The 26,131-nt window shown below is 40.4% G+C and overlaps 1 protein-coding gene across 1 annotated transcript in view; it reads left to right on the top strand.

The window, feature by feature from the left end:
* LOC136858130 (low density lipoprotein receptor adapter protein 1-A) overlaps positions 1–26,131 on the top strand; it is a 224,858-nt gene that overhangs the window by 174,265 nt on the left and 24,462 nt on the right. Inside the window, exons 2-3 of the mRNA XM_067137451.2 lie at positions 19,042–19,202; positions 20,587–20,699. Coding sequence (XP_066993552.1) covers positions 19,042–19,202; positions 20,587–20,699 — 274 coding nt within the window. The remainder of the gene's footprint in view (positions 1–19,041; positions 19,203–20,586; positions 20,700–26,131) is intronic.

Below are 26,131 nucleotides of genomic sequence, written 5' to 3'. Positions count from 1 at the left end.
TTAGACCATACAGACTTCACGCCTTAATGATAATGGCCACCTATTATTATTATTACAGTATTATTATTATTATAGTATTATTATTATTATTATTGTACCGGGCGGTACACCTCTACTCGGTTTATTTAAAAGTTGCGCCAGTTGAAACTCCTCTTCTGGAGGAAGTCTGAACTTTTATCTACACTATTAATCTACTAATTTCTCAGAAGATGTCACTACCTGGAAATTTTTGAGTTTGTGAACTGTGTCATTTTTGATGTGTTTTTGTTTCGCTTGAAGTAAGAAGTGTGAACTTTCTCTTCTAGAGGACACTACTGAAGATCAACAATAGTGCGACCTAGTGCGGAGTCAAAGAACTATTTTGTTGGAGAAATTTTTATTTCAAGAGTTTGTTCTTTGTTAAATTTCTTTCTGTCATTGTTTAAGTTGGCTGTATACCCCTCTTTTTCCCCTTATTTTGGATCTAGCCAATCCCGAATTTCTTTAATTAATTTTTCCACCAATAATGTGTTTCTTCTTCCTCTATGTAGGGGTTTCTTTTCCCTAGCCAATAAAAATTTTGTGGGAGGGTGTTTTCTTTCCCCTAACGCCTAGAATCTTCCGCGAGAGGATATAAACTGCTGATTTTAGGGTCTCGGGGCCACTTCTGTTCCATTTTTCAGTGTATTAAGTACTTAGCAGGAGGCGGGAAGCGCCTCTTTCTTCGGCGGCGTCTACAACAAGGTAATGGCCAAGTAATAACTTCTTTCTTTGCTTGCTCAGCAGTTTAACCTTCGGGGCGGGTTCTAGGCCTTCCACCATGTAACCTTCCTTTAAAATGTAAAGACTACTGGTACCTATCCTATCTTCTAAACTACATACTGGGATAGAGAGTGCTAACCCTCTCGAGTTCCCACTCATATTGTTTTGAGGTGAACTTATTTTCTCAAACCCATTCTTCCGTGATGTAATGTAAATTGTTATTTTCTTAAGTCACCTCAGTAGTATGGGATTAGCCCTTGTATTAACGGCCTAGTGCCAAGTAGGTCTTAAACAAAGTGTATCAGGAGTGCGGTTAGCCTCCTCTCAAATTGTTATTTTAGAGGTCATGTAATCAACCTTCTTTTCATGTAATAGACCTCAGTAGGTTGGGTATTTTACCCCTGTGAATACGTCCTTAGAGGACAGCTTGAAGGTAGAGTTTGGTGTGGCCTTTGAGAGGCTTAAATTTTGAGAGCGGATCGCTCTTTTGAAAATGGAGTGTCATATGCCTCGTGGAGGCTTTTCTGTGTAATTCGGAGCCAGGGGCTCCTAGGGATGAATGGGGTTTTCTGCCCCTCTGTTAAAACTTGTGTTTGTGGTAAAACTGAGCTGATCGCTGAAGTCAGGGCGTGAAGCCCAAAACCTGTAAATATTGTAACTCCCCTTGTTTTGCTACATTGTACCTGCCATGTCTGTTATTGCTTTGTTTTTGGAAAAGAAAATATAACTTTGTTAAATTTTAAATTAATTTTACATGCACTATAATTTCGTAGCTTGAAACCCATTCACACCCGCACCTTCTTTTACGCATAACTACCGCTAAAACACGGTAACAAGTGGTAGCAGAGCGTGGTTGAATGGGTCTCAATTTAGCCCCTTTTGACGGCTAAACATTGCTTTGATTCGAACTCTAACAATTTTCTCAGTTGCTGGAATTTTTTGAGTTTTTCAAAATTGTTCTGTCATCATGCCCGGCCCTCGCGATGTTCTCCTCCTTAACTATTTGCGCAAAGAGGAGTTGATATACGAGTTAACTATCAGAAATGTGCAATCTGGAGGCACGGTTGCAATCGACACCAACAAGCTTAGAGAGTCCCTTGATTTGCCCATTTCCATCCCCAATTTGGGAGAGAAAGAAATTGATGATTCTCTTTCCACGATCGTCGAGAATATTACTGGGCTAGCATCTGTAGTCAGCTTTTTTGATGAAAACGATCCGTCTCCTAATCAAATTAAGCGTGTGCAAGGCAGGCTGTATCACTTTGCAAATAGAGTTAATGATCTGTTGTCTCTAAAGGTGAATGACGTTCAGAGGAAGGACGCTAATACGCTCCTTGAAACTATTTCTGAATTGTCTAATAAGGTCACTCAATTGCTAACCGGCGAAGTTCCTCCCAAAACTGATCAACCCGCCACAGTGAATGTAGGTAGTGATGAAGAGCCTCCTCAGGGGGAAGTCAATAGGATAACCGTTGCTGCTCAAACTATCTCTGCTCCATCGAACAACGAATCTGAACGCCGTGAGTCATTGGGTAACATCCGCTCTGAATTAACTTCTTTGCCATTGAAACCTTTAACGACTATGTCACCTGGGTTCAGTAGCTTGCCTCATCCATTGGCAATGTTGCTTAGAGGTATCTCTAAGTTTTCCGTCAACACCACCAGTGATGTAATTTCATTTTTAAGATTTCTAGTGGAATTTCAGGATCATGCTCTTGTTTTTTCTCTTTCGCCATGTCAAATTTTGCAAATTATCTATCCGTATGCTATTGGTATTCTCTCTGATAAAATCGTAAGAGCCATTGCCGAGCAATCATCTATTGAGGATTTCCATGCCCATTTGCTAGCTAACTTCATCCCGGCTAGGGCCAGGTCCTCCCTGATTCAGAAGTACTATTACCGTGTACAGCGCTTGGATGAAAACTTGGCTGATTTCATACAAGATATCAAATTCTACACTAGGGTGTTTGCTCTGCACTTTCCTGAAGATCAGATTGTGCAGGCTATTGTAGAAGGTATTTCGCCATCCTACAGGTCATATTTGTGTTTCGCGGCGTGTCCGCAAACCTTCTCTGAACTTGAAGCATTGGCCGTCTCAGCGGAAGGAGTTAGATACGCCGATTCTTTGCGTGTCGCGAAAGAACCCCCGCCTTCCTTTAGTAACACTCGGCCTCCACCTCGCCGACCAGTCAATCCCCGTAAATGTTATGCTTGCGGGTCGCCTGACCATCTGCGCAACAAGTGTCCACTAATCAAGCCAAGTGGGACTAGGAATGGAGCTGGTTCATCACAAGGCTGCTTTAAATGTGGGGCTTTCTCACATATCGCCAAGAATTGCCCAAACTCAAATAGCACCCCCTCCTGCTCAACTTCTGGTGCAAATTCCACCTATGCCAATAATAAAAAGTGACTAGCGGCTTCGGCTGAGTCGACTAATTCTGCTTTCCAAGGCTCAGCCCCGGGCAAAAAGGTCGAGAATTCAGGGAATGAGCAATCTTCAAATTCTTTTTTTGAATGCCCCAGAGAGTGTCTTAGGATTGCGGCGGATACCCCCGCACCTGTTCCTTTCCTTAAGATTGAGTTAAATAACGAGCCTATAACAGCTCTCTTAGATTCAGGCAGTGTTTGTTCCATTATTTCGGCTGATTGGTATTCTAAATTGAAATCTGTTTGTAAACTCCCTGACTATGACTCATCTCCTGTTAAATATGTTTCGGCTAATTCATCTCCATTGGAAATTCTAGGTTCCTTACATGTCAAAATTCGTGTTTTTAAATTTACATGGAAAATCAAATTGTTTGTGGCCAAGCATTTGTCTTGCCCCATCATACTGGGAGTGGACTTCATGTCTCACACTGGTCTTGTGCTCGATCTTCTGAGTAAGTCGTGCACATTCAAATTTGCCTCTAATTGTAAAATCCCTCTATTAAAGTGTAATTCTGCATCATGTTCATCTATTTCGCCTACCCAGGATGAGATATTGTTAGACCTTAGACATCTACCTGAGGAGCAGGCTGATAGTATTCGCAAATTGTGTCAGTCGTTTCCCGAGGTGTTCTCTGATACTCTTGGTGTTACTGACCTTATTGAATACAAAATTGAGGTCACGGATTCGATTCCTGTTCGCTTTCCACCTTATAGGCTGTCTCCTCCTAAAATGAAAGCTCTGAAAGAAATCATCGATCAGATGTTGAAGGATGGTATTATTAGGCCCTCTAAGTCAGCGTATTCTTCGCCTATTTTTCTAGTCCCGAAACCCCAAGGAGGCTTCAGGCCTGTCATTGATTACAGGGCTCTCAATCGGAAGGTGGTGTTGCAATCTGTGCCCCTTCCCGACCTTCATTCTTGTTTTTCATGGTTTCGTAAGGCCAAGTTCTTCACCATCTTGGATTTAAATCAGGCCTATAATCAAATTCCCCTTGCCGAAGAGTCTAAACATCTTACAGCGTTTGCCACGGACTGGAATTTATATGAATACAACCGCGTGCCTTTCGGGCTCCCTACGGGAGCAGCTGTACTCACTAGGCTGCTAGATAGGGTCTTCTCCGACATCAAATTCGAGTACTTATATCACTACTTAGATGATGTCGTCGTATTTTCAGAGACTTTTGAAGAACATCTAGATCATCTGCGAGAAGTTCTCGATCGCCTTCGTAAGGCTGGGTTATCTGTTAAGTTGTCCAAGGTTGCCTTTGCTAAGCCCTCTATGTCATTCCTAGGGCATATTGTGTCACCCGATGGAGTAGCAGTCGATCATTCTAGAACACAGGCCATCCGTGATTTTAAACCTCCCAAGGACATTAAAGGTTGCTAATAGAGCGGCGCCCTTAAACCTTCTACGTAGGAAAGGCATCAAATTTGAGTGGGGACCTTCTCAACAAGCCGCTTTTGAAGACCTTAAATTAGCTCTCTGTAATGCCCCTGTACTTGCTATGCCCGATTTCTCGAAGAAATTCATCGTCCAAACCGACGCGTCGTCGTCGGCGGTAGCTGCAGTCCTTCTTCAAGAGACTGAACGAGGGAGGCGACCCATCGCCTATGCGTCTAGGACATTGTCAGCTCAAGAAGCAAAGTACTCCATATATGAGCTTGAAGGTTTGGCAGTCTTATTCGCCTTAGAAAAGTTCCGTCTCTATCTGGAACACGTCAAATTCGATCTGGAGACAGATAATCAAGCCTTAAGCTGGGTCTTAGGTAGGCCGCGTCGTACAGGTCGTATAGCCCGTTGGGCCATCCGTATTTCTGCTTTCCAATTCGATGTACGGCATATCAGAGGTACTGAAAATGTTGTGGCTGATGGACTCAGCCGTATGTTTTCTAACGACGTCGAGACCCAGGAACCGGCCGACAGTTCATCACCTCCCGAGTCCATACTATCTGAGGTTAATGCCATCTTAACAGATGCTCCCATGCTCTTTAGGGATATTGAGAAATACCAACGTGAAGATCCGACGCTGGGTCCGATAATGGAAACCCTTTCTTCTGGGGAACATGTCGTCCCTTATGTTCTGAGGAATGGTGTTTTATGTTGCCCATCGAGGCATGATAAGATGATGAAGGTTGTCGTTCCAGCGGTTCTTGTGCCTATGATCTTCAAATACTATCATGAGACCCCATTGGGGGGGCACCTGGGTATCTTTAAAACTCGTGAAAAGATTCGTGAAATGTTCATCTGGAAAGGTATGGACGGTGAAATCCGTGAACTTGTAAAAGCTTGTAAATCTTGTTTGCTTAGTAAACCCACCATGTCCACCAAGGTAGGCCTTTTGTCTTCGCATCAAGCGTCGCGCCCCATGGAACGCCTGTATATCGATTATGTAGGACCCTTCCCCCAGTCAAAGGGTAATGCTAATAAGTTCATCTTTGTATGTGTAGATGGTTTTACAAGATTTTCTTGGTTATTTCCGACTAAACTGGCTACCGCTCAGTCTACCATTACCTGCTTAAATTCTATTTTTGCTTCTTTTGGTCCGTGTCAATATATTGTATCTGATAATGCTAAGGCGTTCACATCAAATTTATTTCGTAAATTCTGTTTTGACTTGTCCATCTCTCATGTAACTACTTCTGCTTATTACCCTCAACCATCTCTGGCTGAACGGGTTAACCGTAATCTCAGGTCCGCACTCATTGCCTATCATCATGAAGATCCTTCCAGGTGGGACACGTCCCTGCATTGGATAGCTTTTGCTTTGAATTCGGCGGTTCATGAATCTCACAAGTTAACTCCAGCTTCTTTGATGTTTAAGTTTGTTCCCAACTCGCCGCTCTCTAACCTCTGGTCTCTGAATGACATTCTACCCGAGACAATAGATCCGGACAGCATTAAAAATCTTTGGAAGAAGGCTAAAGCCAATCTTAAAGTGTCTCATGAAAAGGTTAGGGAAAGGTATGATCGTGGACGGAGACCCACCCCTTTGAAGGTAGGCGACCAAGTAATGGTCAAGAATTTTGTTCCCGCGGGCAAGCTTGCCCCCAGATTTCATGGGCCTTGTATCATTCTCGATTTTCTTACGCCAGTTACGTTGTTAGTTAGCAATCCAGCCACCGAGAGGATATTTAGGGTTCACCTGTCACAGGTGAAACCGGTGTAATTTACGTGTTAACTTGCTTCATATTATTTTGAAAGGAATATGAAGGTTATATTTTTTTTTGAGTTTCCAAATTCTAGGCATTCTGCCCCTTCTATAGGATTTTGTTTCTTATGTAAGCATGTTTGTGAAACCTGCCCCGACCCATTAAACTGATATCCTGTCTTTGCCACGGCCATTACCACGCTCCCGTCTCCTGCTCCACTCTACACAGTGGCTTAATGAATACCATGAATATCTGCACGCCGCTGGCCCCTCAATCTCTCTACAAGCCTGTGCCCTCAAAGAAACATGATGGTCCAACACAATGCTGCCGCCTAGCTTTAATGTTTCAGTGCCCCCGCAGCCACGCAGCGCCGTGCAGCAACTGGGGAGGGGGATGGGCCCCCTCCTCTCCAGCGAAGACGACATGTGCCCGGCGAGCCGGAGCTCTCCTCCCGGCCAAGGCTGATGTGCGGCGCACGACCTGCTACTTGCCCGCAGCCTGTATATGTTCACCGCGGGCGCGGCGTGTTTCAACTCCTCTGCTCCCCTCATAGTGCGGGCGAGCGGTATCTCAGGGTACTTGAGGGGTTCGAGCGGCCTCCTTTGGACGCAAGCTGCAACGGCCGGTCTGGCCACCTCACTTCATCGACATCAACTACATGAACAGTTACTATAAGTAATGATTACACTTGGGAATTCAACAACAATATTTGGTGGACATTGCCAAATTTTTCATCACTTTCAAGTATTAAAAGTTTATCTTCAAAAATTCAACTTCTACAAACTGAAAGACTTTGCTTCACCTGCAACAACAAATTGTGAAACTGAATCACACAACATTCTGAGAATCTTGTAATCTATTTTCATATTCACCTTATAACTTGGAACTTGTTTCAAACTGATTTCATGTGTCACCCCTGGAGGAACTTTTGGGGGGGGAGGTCTGTACCGGGCGGTACACCTCTACTCGGTTTATTTAAAAGTTGCGCCAGTTGAAACTCCTCTTCTGGAGGAAGTCTGAACTTTTATCTACACTATTAATCTACTAATTTCTCAGAAGATGTCACTACCTGGAAATTTTTGAGTTTGTGAACTGTGTCATTTTTGATGTGTTTTTGTTTCGCTTGAAGTAAGAAGTGTGAACTTTCTCTTCTAGAGGACACTACTGAAGATCAACAATAGTGCGACCTAGTGCGGAGTCAAAGAACTATTTTGTTGGAGAAATTTTTATTTCAAGAGTTTGTTCTTTGTTAAATTTCTTTCTGTCATTGTTTAAGTTGGCTGTATACCCCTCTTTTTCCCCTTATTTTGGATCTAGCCAATCCCGAATTTCTTTAATTAATTTTTCCACCAATAATGTGTTTCTTCTTCCTCTATGTAGGGGTTTCTTTTCCCTAGCCAATAAAAATTTTGTGGGAGGGTGTTTTCTTTCCCCTAACGCCTAGAATCTTCCGCGAGAGGATATAAACTGCTGATTTTAGGGTCTCGGGGCCACTTCTGTTCCATTTTTCAGTGTATTAAGTACTTAGCAGGAGGCGGGAAGCGCCCCTTTCTTCGGCGGCGTCTACAACAAGGTAATGGCCAAGTAATAACTTCTTTCTTTGCTTGCTCAGCAGTTTAACCTTCGGGGCGGGTTCTAGGCCTTCCACCATGTAACCTTCCTTTAAAATGTAAAGACTACTGGTACCTATCCTATCTTCTAAACTACATACTGGGATAGAGAGTGCTAACCCTCTCGAGTTCCCACTCATATTGTTTTGAGGTGAACTTATTTTCTCAAACCCATTCTTCCGTGATGTAATGTAAATTGTTATTTTCTTAAGTCACCTCAGTAGTATGGGATTAGCCCTTGTATTAACGGCCTAGTGCCAAGTAGGTCTTAAACAAAGTGTATCAGGAGTGCGGTTAGCCTCCTCTCAAATTGTTATTTTAGAGGTCATGTAATCAACCTTCTTTTCATGTAATAGACCTCAGTAGGTTGGGTATTTTACCCCTGTGAATACGTCCTTAGAGGACAGCTTGAAGGTAGAGTTTGGTGTGGCCTTTGAGAGGCTTAAATTTTGAGAGCGGATCGCTCTTTTGAAAATGGAGTGTCATATGCCTCGTGGAGGCTTTTCTGTGTAATTCGGAGCCAGGGGCTCCTAGGGATGAATGGGGTTTTCTGCCCCTCTGTTAAAACTTGTGTTTGTGGTAAAACTGAGCTGATCGCTGAAGTCAGGGCGTGAAGCCCAAAACCTGTAAATATTGTAACTCCCCTTGTTTTGCTACATTGTACCTGCCATGTCTGTTATTGCTTTGTTTTTGGAAAAGAAAATATAACTTTGTTAAATTTTAAATTAATTTTACATGCACTATAATTTCGTAGCTTGAAACCCATTCACACCCGCACCTTCTTTTACGCATAACTACCGCTAAAACACGGTAACAATTATTATTATTATTATTATTATTATTATTATTATTATTATTATTATTATTATTATTACCCGAGATTTCCACTTCTGAAGAGGCATATAACCTACTAAGGGTCGACTCAGCCTACACCTGAAATGAATACGGTACTAGGTTAATTCCCGCGGACGAAGGTGGCCGGACATAGGGTTAACCACGCTATCCCAATTAGTGCTGACGTTATGGGTAGTGGTAGCTTTTACCTTTCACTCTTCCTGCATGAAGATAATGTTTGAAGGTGTTCAAATACACCAGCATGTCGGTAAATTTACCGCTGGTTGAAGGTCTACTCAACCTACGTAGAAACATTTGAGGAGTTATCTGACGGTGAGATAGTGGCTCCAGTGTAGAAAGTCAAGAATAACGGCCGAGGGGATTCGTCGCGCTGACTACGCATAGCCTCGTAATCTGCAGTCCTTCGAGCCGACCAACGGTTGCTTGGTAGGTCAAGGTCTATCAGGGCTGTAGCGCCATGGAGTTTGATTTTTGTACTAGTAGTTTAACGTCGCACTAACACATCCAAGGTTTGCCTGGTATGAAAATGTTAAACCATGAAACATCATCTTCTGGCCTGCGGAAGGTAGGATTGAAACTTGCCACCTCCCGAATGCAGTCTCACAGTTTCGCGGCCAAACCACACAGACAACTCGCTCGGTTGTATTTAAAACCAATTACAGTATCATTGTTGTAGGTATCTGCAGTAGTACGGTACTCAGGAGTTAAAGAAAAGCTATCAACTAATCGAATACAAAAACCTCAATTCACCTATTTAAATTTTAGGTTTCTTCTTTTATAATTCAGCTATTTAATACTATTAGACTTTAATGTATATGACTGATTAAAGTGCTCCAGTGGGGGCGTAAACTATGTAAAAAAAAAAGTTAGCTATTATAAACCCAAAAATGGACTATACTCATGCACCTCAGAACGATCTTAAAAATCTAAAACATCTTCCTCTATGGTAAGAAAATTCTTACTATGAAAGGAGAACTATTTTAATAAATGTTGTTCTGATTCGGGACGAAATCGCTCATCCATTATTATGGATATATACATTTTTATCATGTCTGTCCACTTTACTCGAGTGCAAAAGTTGTAATTCACAGCAACAACTGAGGGCACGAAGTACATAGAAATAAGCGGAAGTCATTGAAGGTCAGTGAAGGAAACTCTCTTGCATTTTTTTTTCCGAAGGAAGGAAAAAGATAGCATGGCAGACGTGTGAAAGTTATCAGTAAGGTCAAACTGCGCGCGGTGTCCCTAGCGGGTAAAGAATAAACTACTGTACATCGTCATAATTATCTGAACTAAACTGGAAAATTAATCATCGGTGTTCTAAAAAATGTTGCAGGGCGTACACAAGAGACAAAATGTTCAAGAGTGTTATTTGGTAAGAGAAGATGAGATGTGATCTGTATTTTCGACGAATAGCCGGCCGGTTGAGTGGCTCAGACGGTTGAGGCGTTGGCCTTCTGACCTCAACGTGGCAGGTTCGATCCTGGCTCAGTCCGATGGTATTTGAAGGTGCTCAAATACGTCATCCTCGTGTGGGTAGATTTACTGGCACATAAAGAACTCCCGCGGGACTAAATTTCGGCACCTTGGCGTCTCTGAAAACCGTTAAAAGGTAGTTAGTGGGTCGTAAAGGCAATAACATTATTATATTATACTATATTATATTATATTATATTATATTATATTATATTATATTATATTATATTATATTATATTATATTATATTATATTATATTATATTGATCCTCGAACCCAGTTACATGGCAACCGGTCTGGACCAACCCAAGTAGTTCCCTACGATTTTCTCAGGAGAGGGGGACGTCACGTTTTGAGAAACTAATGAGCAACACGATCACAGCTGGAGCCGGAACGACCTTGTGTAGCATACATCAACCAATCACGTGCACCACGTGCTCCTGACTCTTTCCGTGTTGACATCGCATCGCCATCTGGCTGGCCTGACAGTTCAAGACATGCTTGTAACACGTTTTCGTACTACCACGCGCCAAAGTGTGACGTACTATCTTGCAGAGAGCGACGCAAGTTTCTTTCATCCCTAAAAAGCCCATTCTGAAATCAATAATCATATCTCCTGGTACTATCTGACGAGTGAAAGAATCTATCGATACACGCAAATTCATTCCCAGTTCAAATTTTTCCGTCTATAATTTTAGTACTGTACAAGCAAATGTCGAGGTCTTACAAGGTAGATGCCTCGTTGACGGCAATCGATATGCGAGAGTCGTGATAATCTGTAAGATCGCAGCTATTTTTTCATTAAGGTGACAATAGTTCAGGGGTAATGATGATTATGGCGATGATGACCGGAGGTTAAGGTCACCAGTGGCAGCTAATATGAGACAGTCCTACGAAACAAATGCAACACTCTAGCACCACGGAATCGCGAGCTATGCTAATTATATTGCGTCGTGGCAATATCTATTTCAGTACGAAATAGCGGACGCCCCTACCATTCGCCATGTCGTCACTAATTATTATTTAAACTCATTTCAAAGAATATTTTCATCCTTCGCCTTTTTAATGGTATATTAACCATTAAAATGTCGCTTATAGTTGTAAAGTTATGAAGCTGAACTTACTGTACATTCCTGTGTGGCGATCAAAATTATACGCGGATTACAGTACACGAAAGAAACGATAAACGTATTCTTTGTAATTCTCAACTGTGAAATGTTTTAAGTTCTTTTATGTCCCCTCTTAATTAAATATTCTATGCACCATATATGAAGTATCTAACTGAGATGAGACCCGAAATCTCGGCTTTACTTACCATGCCTTTTCATTTGTTTAGCCATGAACTGTGATGCCTAGTAGGCTATAGTAGACAGAAGTCTGGGGAAGATCAAGGCTGTGATAGATAACCTTCCATCTTAGACGCGTGGTGTAAACTTCAAGATAACTTCAGTAATTGTTAATGAGTGGCTAGTGCGTGTCATAGACAACGTAAAGAATCATTCATAATTTCTATCTCTGACAAATAAGACTGATAGCACAGTTCTCTTGTGACGTTTCTTTATTATCGCACTAAAACATCCCATAAAAAATGCCCAGACACATGAACACTTTAGCTGTGGGATAAACTAAAGGGAATACGAAAAAGATACTAGACAAATCTATCTTCTATATGTATAAAATCTCTATTCTGTCTGTCATTCACAGCTATATTGAGAAAACGATGCGACGTTTCAGCAGCTGTAATTGGTACCAGATATACATTGATACCGGTGCCTCCCATTTACATTAAAATACAACGAATCTCGCAGGTCCATGATTTTTTTAATGTTTTTCAAGAAAAACACGTTCCTTTCAGAGAATTGATTATGCGATATTCGCCCTGTTTACGTGCACAGTCCCTTCTATCGACAAGAGTTCGAACAACGCCCAGTTGTCACTTCTTTCGCCTTCTACAACGATACTGAGAAAACGAGAACGTCTGGAGGGCTGAAATTGGCACCAAATAGAGCTTATAAGAGCAATACAACAGTGACCATCATACTTTAATTGTTTAGTGGAAAATGCCTCCTTTCTTTCAGTGAAATGAATGAATAATATTCACCATCCTGACGTGCACAACGGTATGACTTCTGCCTATAAGCGCGAGATGAAACTTTTACCGCTGAGATTTGGAGAATGACATCTAACAAGTTTTGATGGTGAATACTTCATTGTAGGTATTCCATTTTAGATGTATGATTCGGGTGAGGTTCTTTTTGGATAAAATGCCTCTCATTCAGCGAGGTGAATTTGTCATTTGGTTGCGTATTGCAACATTAAAATCATCAACTGACATATGAGTGAACTAATTCCTGCCGCTTGCTTTGAAGTTGGAGTTGCCATTGTGCTGCCAGGGTCGAAGCTAACGGACACGCGTGGCCGCCATATTGCTTGGGCCAAAACATTAGGGGCCGGTTGATGTGTATAGAATTGCGTTAAATATGAAGCAAGCACGAGAATGTTATATTATGATTTGAATTGTAAAAATGAGTTCAAACAGAAATTAATGGAAGCTCCTAGGAAACGAAATCAGAAATTTGCGTACAGTATGTAAATGACAGGAAACTAAAACCGAAAGTCATATTAGCTGCACGAGTTTTGAACCACCCACTTCAAACGAGTTTATATCTAGGCTGTTTGCAAGTTCTGTTCAGTCAAGTTTCAAATATTCTACTTTTCGGCCAAAGAAAAAGGAACGAGTTGTTGATTCCAACTAGAGTGAACGACTTCAAAATTCCGCAATGGAGATCGAGGGCAAAATGACATTATCGGGATTCCTCAAAATCAGATTTCATATCGTTTAAGATTTTATTAGGTTCTCTTTTTGGATCGAAGTGAGAATTAAATATTTTCGAAAGTAGGAATTTTAGTTAAGTCATCAATCAACAAGATCTGAAACAAAACATGTTTAAAGGTGACAAAGCAACGAATATTAGTACCGATTCCGCAGAATGCATTGATGTTAATGAAGCAGTACATTATACTCTTGATTTTTTAACTCTCTTAATTCTTCAGGAGTGCCACTTCACAGGTTTGACTTAAACGATGGATGCCTTGTAATTCTTCACTAATACCAAAGCTGGTTGTGCAACGAGTTAGACTGTGCTGGTGCACAGAAATTCCGTCCATCTGCGTACTCTTAGCAAAGCTAGATCCATAGACGTCAAAGAATATCTCTCCTCTACAATATTATACGTTAAATGGTTTATAAGGAAATGTTATAATAATGTATGTTCTGATTCTATACAATTGACATGTATATAACATGGAAAGTGCATTTTTTATGTATAAGATACAGTAAATTAACATCATGTTAAGTTTCAAATTTTCAAAAATCTTTAAAATTGCAATTTTGACTGTCGAAGACAGGCTTTCATACTAATGAGCAAATAAATGTTAATACTAATATTGGAATATAAATTTCTAAATCCTGTCGCTTCTTTATTTAACTTATGTAATAACAGAGCAACAATTCTACCTAGCTGAAGTGTAGGATAATTATCTGGCTGCATTTTCCGTTAAAACAATAGTCTCTACCTTTACCGTGTCTAGCATCGTATAAATAGCACTGGATTAAATCAATGCTAAGACGTCGTTATAAAAGCAAATAAAATAATTCTATGGAACTGCATGATGGGCCTTAGCCGACCAGGCGACCACTACTCAACCCGAAGAATTGGTAGATTGCGAGGATGATGATGATTGTTGTTTAAAAGGCCTAACATATAGGTCATTGGCCCAGAGAGGTGACGCGTGGACAGCGCGAAGAATCCTCTCGGCCGTTATTCTTAGCTTTTCTAGATCAGGGCCGTTATCTACCGTCAGATAGCTCTTCACATACACATACTCTCACGTAGGCTGCATGGACATCTAACCAGACCTTTGATACAGATATAAATATCTGACCTGGCCAGAAGCCGGCCCCGTAGTGTAGGGGTAGAGTGCCTGCCTCTTACCCGGAGGCCCCGGATTCAATTTCCGATCAGGTCAGGAATGTTTGCCTGAATCTGTGGGCTGGCTCGAGGTCAATTCAGCCTACGTGATTACATTTGAGGAGCTATCTGACTTTGAGGGAGTGGCTAAGAATAACGGCCGAGAGGATTCGTCCTGCCGACCACAACACACCTCGTAATCTACAGGCCTTCGGGCTGAGCAGCAGTCGATTGGTAGGCCAAGGCTCATCGGGGTTGTTGCGTCGAGGAGTTTGATTTGGACCTAACCGGGAATCGAATCCGGGGCCTCCGGATAAGAGACAGGGTCCCCTACACCGCAGGGCCGGCTAGACATCGTTGTAAAATACGGGAGATTATCATGAAGTGGGGGTAATACAGATATTCATGTTCCTGACATATCAATCAATCAATCAATCAATCAATCAATCAATCAATCAACCAATCAATCAATCAATCAGTGATTACCAAATAGCCGATATAATATTCCGATTTGCTTCTTAAAAGAAGCGTCGGCTTCTGGATCCTATGATCGCATGTGGAACAGGTCCATTCGGCGTTCAGTGTCGCATAATACTGGCTCGTAAAAAAATCTCGTGTGAATCATTCTATGTTTAGACAAGAAAATGTAATAAATCTCAGCAATAGAGTTCTGGTTTCTCTCGTATCTGACAGAGTTCAAAATAAAACATCCCATTTGAGGTCCTGGCTTGCCAAGGCAACTGCTGTCAAGTCAGATGGCCTGCGGAGAGTTCCGTGCGGTCAGCGTAACGACATCCTCAATTGTAAAGCTTGGCTTTCGTGAACGAGTCCGGTAACTCCTTATCAGGCTGAGGCCATACGATTATTATTATTATTATTATTATTATTATTATTATTATTATTATTATTATTATTATTATTATTATTATTATTATTATTATTATTATCCCATTAAACACAATAGTTGACTTACATGAGTAAATATGAATTACTCTAATCAGCTTTTTGACATAAATATAATATGTTATGGCTGAAGGTCTTCTGAAAATTTGCATCGTGTACAAAATGTGTCACAATATCTAGCAACTGTTTAAGCTGTGATGTGAAATATTGATGGATGGCCATGACTGAGAGACATACAGAAGGCTATTTTATCAAAGAGACCTTATCTCATACTCTAGAGAAATTATTTCATTTGTGGCAGTTTCATTAGGCCCTGAGTCAGTTCCCCACTTTTGAGGCACTGAATTCTACACTTTTCGGCTCCAAATTCCGTACAGACATCTCTCGAAAACGATTCGTTAGATGCAAATAAATTTGTCTTTTTCAATTTGAGTTCCTTTGACTTTCCCAAAGTGAAATTTGACACAATTTTTTTCCATTGTCAACATCTCCTGCTTGGTCGACAGTGTTTGTTTTATACCTGAATGCAGGAGCTATAATAAGGACTGAGTTGGAATTTTTATAGAGAGCTACAATGTCCATGAATCAGTTAGCTTGCTACTGATCTAAACCGTGAACTTCTTCAAAATATTTGTATCCCTTTTTGCTCAACATCATCATCATCATCATCATCATCATCATCATCATCATCATTTCCCCTTATCCAGCTCCTGCCAGGTCAGGCTATTTATGGCACTTCTTCATCTTCCCCTTTCCTTCCACCATTTCTCTTCCATGATCTTGTCCCATTCTAAATTTCGTCTTCTTATGCTGCTCTTCATTGATTCAATCCACCTTGTTCTAGGTCTTCCCCTTGCTCTCTTGCCCTCACACTATCTCCAGAATCTATCTTGGAATTCTATTCACCTCCATCCTCTTGATATGTCCGAACCACCTTAGTTTATTCTTTTTCAACTCTCTCATCGAACTTTCCTACCCCAACTTCCTCCCTAACATCTTCATTTCTCACTCTGTCTTTCCTTGCCTTTCCTATCATACTTCTTAGGAATTTCATCACACTGGCTTGAATTCTACTCTCTTGCCTGCTAGTCAAAGTCCAAGTCTCAGCTGCATTGTCCGGCGCCATGGCTAAATGGTTAACGTGCTGGCCTTTGGTCACAGGGGTCCCGGATTCGATTCCCGGCAGGGGCGGGTACTTTAACCATAATTGGTTAATTCCACTGCCTCGGGGGCTGGGTGCATGTGTTGTCTTCATCATCAGTTCATCCTCATCACTACGCGCAGGTTGCCTACAGGTGTCAAATCGAAAGACCTGCATCTGGCGAGCCGAACTTGTCCTCGGACACTCCCGGCACTAAAAGCCATACGCCATTTCATTTCAGCTGCATTAGTCAGTGTGAGTACATAGTACATTTTGTTCATTATCTCTTTACTTTTTACTTTTCCTTGATACTTCTTTGCTCCAAACAAGTTTTCTTACACTTTGATAGAATGCATTACTCTGCTGTACCCTCCTGCTAATCTCCATGTCCACCCTAGCAATTTGCATTAATTCACTTCCTAGGTATTTAAAGCTGTCCACAATTTCCAGACTCTGAATTCCAATTTTCACAGTGCCCTTTCCTTGCTTTTCCCCTGTCGACATCACCATAGTCTTGCTTTTCTTTGTACTGATTTTCATGCCATACTTCTCATTTATTTAATTCAGTACATCTAGTTGTTGTTGCACTTCCTTACTGTTCTTTCCCCTGATCACATCATCTGCAAGTAGCAGTATCTTCATCTCTTCATCTGCATAGGATTCCTTTGTTTCCTTTACAATTTCGTCCATGACCATAATAAACAAAAGAGATGACAGCACACTCCCCTGTCCTAGTCCAGTCCTATTCCTAAACCATTCTGTCTTTCCAACTGGGGTCTGTACTCTACTAACACAGTTGTTGTACATTGCTTGCACCATTTCTAACATTTCTCTTCCAAGAACTTTCTCTCTGGGGACACTATCATATGCCTTTTCTATGTCTATGAAAGTCATGACCAGATCCTTTCCATATTCCCATATTGCTCAACAGTTTGGTGAATAAATGTTTTACTTTATGATGTCTCTGGTTGATAAGCATTGAATTGAAAAGACAGGACCCGAGTACATGACTCAGTGTTTTTTCTCCGTGGTACATCTTTTACAAAGAGATGACCTGTTCATTTCACTGCCATTAACAGGAACACTATGAAAAGTAGCATAGATTGCATTGATCTTCAGGAGTGCTGTCCATTCAAATGACGTCAAATTGATATTTTTTACAAAGTGTCACATTGTGGTCTAACAACAATCCTTCCAAAACCAAACCCCATGGCACAACAGCCCCGAAGGGCCATGGCCTACCAAGCAACCGCTGCTCAGCCCGAAGGCCTGCAGATTAGGTGGTGTCGTGTGGTCAGCACAACGGTTCATCCTCTCGGCCATTATTCTTGGTTTTCTAGACTAGGGCCGCCATCTTACCGTCAGATAGCTCCTCAATTGTAATCACATAGGCTGAGTGGACCTCGAACCAGCCCTCAGATGCAGGTAAAATTCCCTGACCTGGCCGGGAGTCGAACCCGGGCCCTCCGGGTCATAGGCAGGCCTGCTACCCCTGCACCTCAGGGCTGGCTAACAACAATACTTCTGGTAACTTAATTTTTGATATAAAGGCTAAAGGCAGGCATTCATAGAAGTGGAGGCACATGCTTCCTCTAGTGCATCATCACTGCATTGTCCTACATAAGAGACACACTAGCCACCAGCATCTTGAAAAGGTGTAGCAATCCAACTGATGAGCCCACTGCTACACTAGGGTGAAACACTGGTAATTTCATGATTGAAATGGCCTAAAGGGCTTAAATATTTTCAACAAGCAGTGAGCTTCACACTGCCCAAATTTTCAACTCCTGGTTTTATTGTGGATCAGGAAGAACAGAGTGAATGTGCTGTAGTAAAAAAAAACCATGGCACAGCAGTCCCGAAGGGCCATGGCCTACCAAGTGACTGCTGCTCAGCCCAAAGGCCTTCACATAATGAGGTATCGTGTGGTCAGTACAACGGATCCTTTCGGCTGTTATTCTTGGCTTTCTAGATGGGGGTCACTATCTCACGGTCAGATAACTCCTCAACTGTAATCATGTAGGTTGAGTGGACCTCGAACCAGCCCTCAGATTCAGGTAAAAATCCCTGACCTTCCAGGAATCGAACCCAGGGCCTCCGGGTAAGAGACAGGCATGCTACTCCTACACTGCAGGACCATATATGCTGTAGTCAGGGCATATTAAACGCCTCAGTTCCTTTCCAAAATAAGGCATCCTTCTTGTGTTGATAGTCTCAAAATGAATAGGAAGGTATAGAAAACAGGCTACAAAGCATTATAAACAGATACGAATTTGTCAGCACTGGTTGAAAATGAACCTTTCACTAGGCAGCATTTACTGTACTATGTTGTAGGTGAGAGATTGTTAATTCACTATGGTGATCAGAGAAATCAAATGATAAAACCAGATGAAATATAAATGATCACCTCCAGTGAATATATGGTTCTCTTTCAGAACAAACTCCTAGTAATTTAGAATAGCCTTTTTGATATTATTGTCATGAGCTACAAATGTTCATCTTCATCTACAGTTTTTGTTCCTTTTACAGATATCATAGCTGTGCAATTTTCTTAACAAGCCCATTGAACTTGTTAAACTGCCCTGTCCCTTCAATTATTATGGATATTAAGAAATATTGGAGTGCCATAATTTTACCCTGTCTGTAATATTTTATCATTCCTATAAAGGAAGTCATGATGAATTGCATTGTTTAAAATTATTATCGACTTCTTTTACATGCTGTTTATAGCTTTCACTAATATAATTTCTCTGATTGTCTGTTACAGAACTGTGTGAAGAGTGGGCCCTTGCAAACTGTAAGGAATTTGAATCAGAGCCACCACCAGATGGAGTAACATTTAATGTCAAATACCTGGGTAGCACATTGGTGGAAACTCCTAGTAATGAGGAGGCTACAGCAGAAGCCATCAAGACAGTCATCACAATGGTAAATGATTAGTTCAACATTCTGTAGAAGCAAGCCACTTTCTTTCTTGTACCAGTATGGTTTCTTCCTGTATCTTCTCCATTTAGCTGGTCTTATAATTTTCATCAAAGTACAGTAAAATAAATGTTCAGAAGTAAAGTTAGTTAGAATATAAATTATTGAATCTATCCTATTATCATTGCCAAACTACATATAGTATTAGATATACCAGAAAGTTTTGAGCATTATTGGCTAATTCCCCATCCAGCAAAAGAATCCTAGAAATGTCACATTACATTAATCAACTTCTCTGACAATTGTAACCTTCTACATAGAACTGGGATGGCTTGGAGGCAAGGATGTCATCCAAGAACATACTGGTACTGTTTTTTTAATCATCAGATACTTTTCCATTCTGAGAATCTGCACAGATTTGATACAAGGGCAAGTGAATGTCTTCATGTCAAGTGAATATGTAGATGAGGTACGGCACTTTAGCCAATCTCATGCAACTTCTTGTATTTCACCAAAGACACATGAAACCCAGAATTATCTCAGTGGAACAAGGCACACTTTACATTTGTAAGTTTTGGCCTCTTCTGGTGAATATTTTGTGCAATTTCTGCTTCCTACTGAATTGATCATCTGAGTGTGGAAGGTACTCATAGTTGTGAATACATCTGAAATCAAATCCTTGGTTTTGGAAGTTGTTAGTGAAATGTTAAACCACTAGCAAAGAAAGGAATGAGAAACTTGCAGAACGATCTACATTTTCTAAACTGAATTCCCTGCTGTTGAATTCACAAACCACCTTTGAATCATTGATCACCAACAGAACACTTTGCAGATATTTTATACATCTGTGCAGCATTTCCCTCCAGGGCCTGTTTCCCTCCAGATCTCTAAATTTTTGAGTTCCTGACAGGGAATCGAGTTGGTGAATTGAGTATGCCTTTATCACTTAGCTAGACAGCCTCCAAATAGTATATTTTACCTTAGGAATTTAGATATTTTAGGTAACTTTATCCTCTAAAAGGGGGCTGCACGGCAGAGACATAGGATCGATTTCTCATCAGAAAGTTGGAAAATTATAAACAAGACTTCCACTTCTAGTGTTCACTTAGCCTACACTAGAAATGGGTAACAGGTTAATTCCCAGGGACAAAGGTGTCCAACCATAGAGCTAATCACTCTGTTCCACTCAGAGCCAAAGAAAGCCAAAGAAAGCCTTTACTTTCCACTTCTCCAAGCACCAACATTGCTCTGCTTTACCCTATAAAAGAATCCAATGTTCAAAAATTTAACATAAAATTCTTCATGAAACTTCCACAACCTACATAGTTTTTACTAATAATTCAGTTTTTCCTTCATCTACTAACCTAGAATTCTTTTCTTAATTTTGTAGGCCAAAGCAAGCGGAAAAAAACTGCAGCGAGTGGCATTATCGGTAAGCCTCAGAGGTATTAAGATGGTTGACCTTGGCAGTGATGAAGTGCATCTGGATGTTTCCATTTACAGGTGAGTTTCTGTGATTAATTTCTAGCACAGTCTTATTATCTTATCTTAATACTCAGTCTTACAATTCCTTTGTCCAGGCTTGTTTTATCATCTTCTGTTAGAGAAAAGTGTAGTATTAAGAAATCGTGTTAAAACTGGTACAGATTAATGTTGAAAACTCCTCTGTCTAAAAAGAAATATAAGACCTGCCCCATATTTAAAACGAATGATCATTGAAATGATGGAAGTTGTAATATTATCCATCTAAATTCAATAGTTTCAAGAAACACCAGAACATCTATATATATTTCAATCGGTCACTACTGATCTGCATTTAGGGCAGTTACCCAGATGGCAGATTCCCTATCTGTTTTTTTTCTAGCCTTTTCTTAAATGATTTCAAAGAAATTGGAAATTTATTGAACATCTTTCTTGGTAAGTTATTCCAATCCGTAACTCCCATTCCTATAAATGAATATTTCCCCAATTTGCCCTTTTGAATTCCTCCAACTTTTAAAGACACCACTCCAACTTATTCGTCTACTAATGTCGTTCCATGCCATCTCTGCACAGACTGTTCGGAACATACTGCTTATAATACCAATATAGTTGGTCCGTTATTGGACATTATAAATTTTCCAGCTAACTCATTCCTGGTTGCCAGCGTTTCGCCCCAGTGTGCTAAGTTGCTAAGTCATGTAGCTGGTATTAAAAATTTACTCATTCAGGACAAATATGTCAAGTTCCCTATGGGAATCAACATCTGTATCATCATTCATACAGCTTAGTCGAGCAGCTTGTCTTCTTTCTCCCAGTTCTTCCCAGCCCAAACTTTGCAACATTTTTGTAATGCTACTCTTTTGTCAGAAATCACTCAGAACAAATCAAGCTGCTTTTGTTTGGATATTTTTCCAGTTCTCAAATCAACTAATCCTGGTGAGGGTCCATACACTGGAACCATACTCTATTTGGGGTCTTATCAGAGACTTGAGGAAGATACCATAAAAATTATAACTAAAACACCATCATAATATTAATGATAATAGTGATAGCAAATTTATGATAAAATTGTCTTTACCACTTATCCACATATATGTTAGTGGTGGTGATTATTGTATTAAGCAGTACAACTGGACAACCATCCTCTCTTTACACTAATCAGAGAAAAAAAGTGGAATAGATCTGATGCTTCAAAGAATGAAGTAATCACCAAAAATAAAGGAAGGGTCTCAAAGGAAATAATAATAATAATAATAATAATAATAATAATAATAATAATAATAATAATAATAATAATAATAATAATAATAATAATAATAATAATAAATAATGGTGTGTGGCCAGGGGCATAACATTAGGCCCTGCAGGGCCTGGGCCTTTAAGAGGCCACACAGACTCCTTACAAATATATATAGCCCAATGTCATTCTGCACGGAAATGGTACCAAGCGACTGGCTGTGCAGTTTGGGTCACATAGCTGTGAGCTTGCATTCAGGAGATAGTAGGTTCGAACCTCGCGGTTGGCAGAACTGAAGATGGTTTTCCGTGGTTTACCATTTTTACACCAGGCAAAAGCTGGGACTCTACATTAATCAGGGCTGCGGATGCTTCCTTTCCACTCCTATCCCTTTCCTATCCCAACATCGCCGTAAGACCTACCAGTGTTGGTGCAACATGAAACAAATTGTAACCAAATAAATAAATAAAATCAAATGTTAGTTATAAAATTATACATTCTTGATGTGTTTTGTACTTGAGATTGTATTATGCACAAATTTTGCTGAACATTTAACTTTTGTCACACTTTCATTCCAACTTTTATTATAATTTGGGTCCACCTTATTCAATACATAAGAATTGTTGTGTAGATGTAATTACAACATATATTTCAATCAGTACTAGATTCGTCACCCCTCTGCGCCATCATCAGCTGATAGAAGTTTGTAGAAAAATTTATCAACGTCAAATTCATCACAATTTAAAACCGTATTAACAACATGAAACTGTGTTAAAAATATACTGTCTCTAAGTTAATATTTTCTACAAGTCCAAGACTTGTGAGTCTTATGCCATAAACTGATAAAATATATGCAAACTGGTTTGCTCACTTATGATATAAAGTGGATTTAAAAGAACAACAAATTAAAAATAGAATAGTCTTGAAGCACTATGTGCTTAATTTATCGCACTTCTTAAAACCTGACGTAGTATCGTAGTAGAAATAATTCAATAAAAACTACAGTGTCCCTTTAATGGAGCAATCATAATGAGGTGGAAACGAGCAATAAGTCCTTTGAGATGTTATCAAGAACAACGTTCCCAGTTCAATGCAGACCTCAAAAGGTCGTTGTCCATGCGAAGCGCAATGAAGCACAGCAAGCAGTGAACGGAAATGGTACCAAGCGATTGGCTGTGCAGTTTGGGTCACGTAGCTGTGAGCTTGCATTCGGGAGATAGGGGTTCGAACCTCACTGTTGGCTGATTGTTGTAATCTTGGTTCAATATGAACAAACAATGAAGTTTATTAATTTAACACTTTTATTCAGCAACAATGTATTATGCCAGGAAGAAGTGGGTGTAGTAACAATCAGTCAACTCAGTTTCGAACGACTCTCTTTGTGCAAAGTTAACAACAGGCTTACCAGTTGTGCGGTGTGATATTTTTCAAACTTTATTTGAAGAGTGTTTAATTTAATTTTGTTCGTATATGTTTCGATGTTGTTATAAAATAAATGATTATAACTGTGACTTCAGTATCAGATAGAGTGTAGCTGAATTAAAGTTATTAAATGGACCATTTATATTGGTATTGGTATTATAAATTTACTCATTCGGGACAAATATTTCAGGTTCCGTATGGGAATCAACATCTATATCAATTAAAGTTAAGTACGAACATCTAAGTCCTGCACAAAAAAGAAAGAAAAAGTGAGAGTTAGAATAAGCAACAAGCAAATTAGTGAAAAGGGTTTCTTTTCTCTCCTCCTAGTTCTAGTTTTAGTGAAACAGTTACAGATTATATTCCATCCCCATCTTACAGTATCACAGATGAGTGTGCACCTCAAGTGAAAATTGGTACAGAAATAGATAGTAGTAGCGACAACATTTATTGTGAAAGTGAAAAAGAAGATTGTGAGAATATCACCATAAATACAATTAGGCCTAAATATTAATATAATTAAATATAATTATAATAATTAATATAATTAAATATAATTAATTTTGTCTGACAAATACCTAACTTTTTAGTTTCATTGTTTACATTTAACTCACAATCTGCACGATCATTTGAATATTCCCCATTATTGAAATGTCGTATGGCTTTTAGTGCCAGGATATCCCAGGACGGGTTCGGCTCGCCAGGTGCAGGTCTTTCTATTTGACTCCCGTAGGCGACCTGCGCCTCGTGATGAGGATGAAATGATGATGGAGACAACACATACACCCAGCCCCCGTGCCATTGGAATTAACCAATTAAGGTTAAAATCCCCGACCCAGCCGGGAATCGAACCCGGGACCCTCTGAACCGAAGGCCAGTACGCTGACCGTTCAGCCAACGAGTCGGACTCCCCATTATTGACAGACCATTGGGGATGGAAAGAAACTAGAGTTGACTAATGTACATTAGAAATGAAAAACATGAAAGTGAGGAGCCTGGCACAATTACATAGAAGCAATGCTAGACTCACCTAATGGTCCCATGGTTGCCAACTTATCCTCCCAAGTTGAGGGCCCTTAGGACCCCTTTTAGTTACCTCTTATGACAGGTAGGGGATACCATGGGTGTATTCTACTGCCTCTACCCACTGGGGGGACATGTATGTTAGTAACATAGTGGTACAACTGCAGACTAAATACAGAATCCGATTATATAAGGAAGTTGGTGTGGTAGTCTGTTTTAACAGACTTTGCCACAGCAGTAAAGATCTAAATTAATTTAAAATCGGACCATTACTATTAACTATTTTGTCTCTGAGTAGCACAATGTAATAAGTTCAGGGTTCATAATTTTATCCTTGATTGCTGTTCATTATATTGAGGACAAAAGTTTGTGTTAATATTTGAAAAATTAATTGAAGGAACTATAATTTTCAACATAACTTTGCAGCACTTACCTCCTCCCACACCATGGTGTTACAGCCCTGATGGGCCTTGGCCTACCAAACAGCTGCTGCTCAGCCCAAGAGTCTGCAGATTATGAGGCAATTCATGGTCAGTGCAACGAATCCTTTTTGCCATTACCTTAGCTTCCTAGTCTTTTTTCTCATGTAGGCTGAGTGGACCTTGAAACTAGTCCTCAGGTCCACGTAAAAATCTGTGATCTGGCTGAGAACCAAGATTGTGCATCGGTAAGAGGCAGGCTCGCTGCTACTACTACATCACAGGACTGGCATGTAGTGCTTAACTTCCTACTGAAGCTTACATTCTTTCTTTCATTTGTTCTTCTTTCCTTCTTTCTTTATTATATTGATGCTTTCATGGCCCAGAAAAATGGACATGATATTCTTTTAGGTTTTTGCTATGTGAAATGAGACAAACTGCCAGGAAACTTAACGGTTTCCTAAGACTTTGTTCCTCTTCCTCAGAAGTGATTTGAATTCTTGTGTCCCATGCTCTATTAATGAAATGATACCTTCATTGGTCACCTGGTTGCTATGTGCTATTATATTCATAAAAATAGTCACCTAGCCTAGTCCGTTGGCTCAGTGGTCAGCCCAAGGCCTTCAGCTCAGAAGGTTCTGGGTTTAATTGTTGCTAGGGTCAGGAATTTTATCCACATCTGGCAAATTCCTCACAGTTGGAAACTGTGCATTATTGTTTGTCCCAGTACACACTTTTTCATACCGGGCGAGTTGGCCATGCGGTTAGGGGCACGCAGCTGCGAGCTCGCATCCGGGAGATAGTGGGTTTGAACTCCACTGTCGGCAGCCCTGAAGATGTTTTTCCGAGGTTTCCCATTTACACACCAGGCAAATGCTGGGGCTGTACCTTAATTAAGGCCACGGCCGCTTCCTTCCCAAACCTAGGCTTTTCCTGCCATCGTCGCCATAAGACCTACCTGTGTCGGTGCGACGTAAAGCAAATAGAAAAAAAAAAAAATACCCACTTTATCATATATATGCATAACACACCACATAACCAAACACCATAGAAACACACAATAGTTAATACATTGCTTCTCACGAGGTTGGCATCAAGAAGATCATTTAGCTGTAAAACAGGGCCACGTCTAAATGTGTGACACAATTCGCACCCGTGACCCCTCTAAGGTGCAGAGAAAGTGGCAGAAGAAAAAGAAGAGTTTGCAACAATTTCAGAGCAATGAATGGTAGATTAAACATTACAATAAAGAATGGAATCAAGATGGGGACTTAGAGAGAACAAAGCATAAAATGGGGGATAAAATTGGTGAAAAAGATACAAAGTTAAGTGCACAAGGAAGTATAAATGAA

This window comes from Anabrus simplex, chromosome 1 (assembly GCF_040414725.1).
Source record: "Anabrus simplex isolate iqAnaSimp1 chromosome 1, ASM4041472v1, whole genome shotgun sequence".
Classification (NCBI taxonomy): domain Eukaryota; kingdom Metazoa; phylum Arthropoda; class Insecta; order Orthoptera; family Tettigoniidae; genus Anabrus; species Anabrus simplex.
Note: the sequence above shows the minus strand (reverse complement) of the source record. Positions and strands in the feature narration are given on the sequence as shown.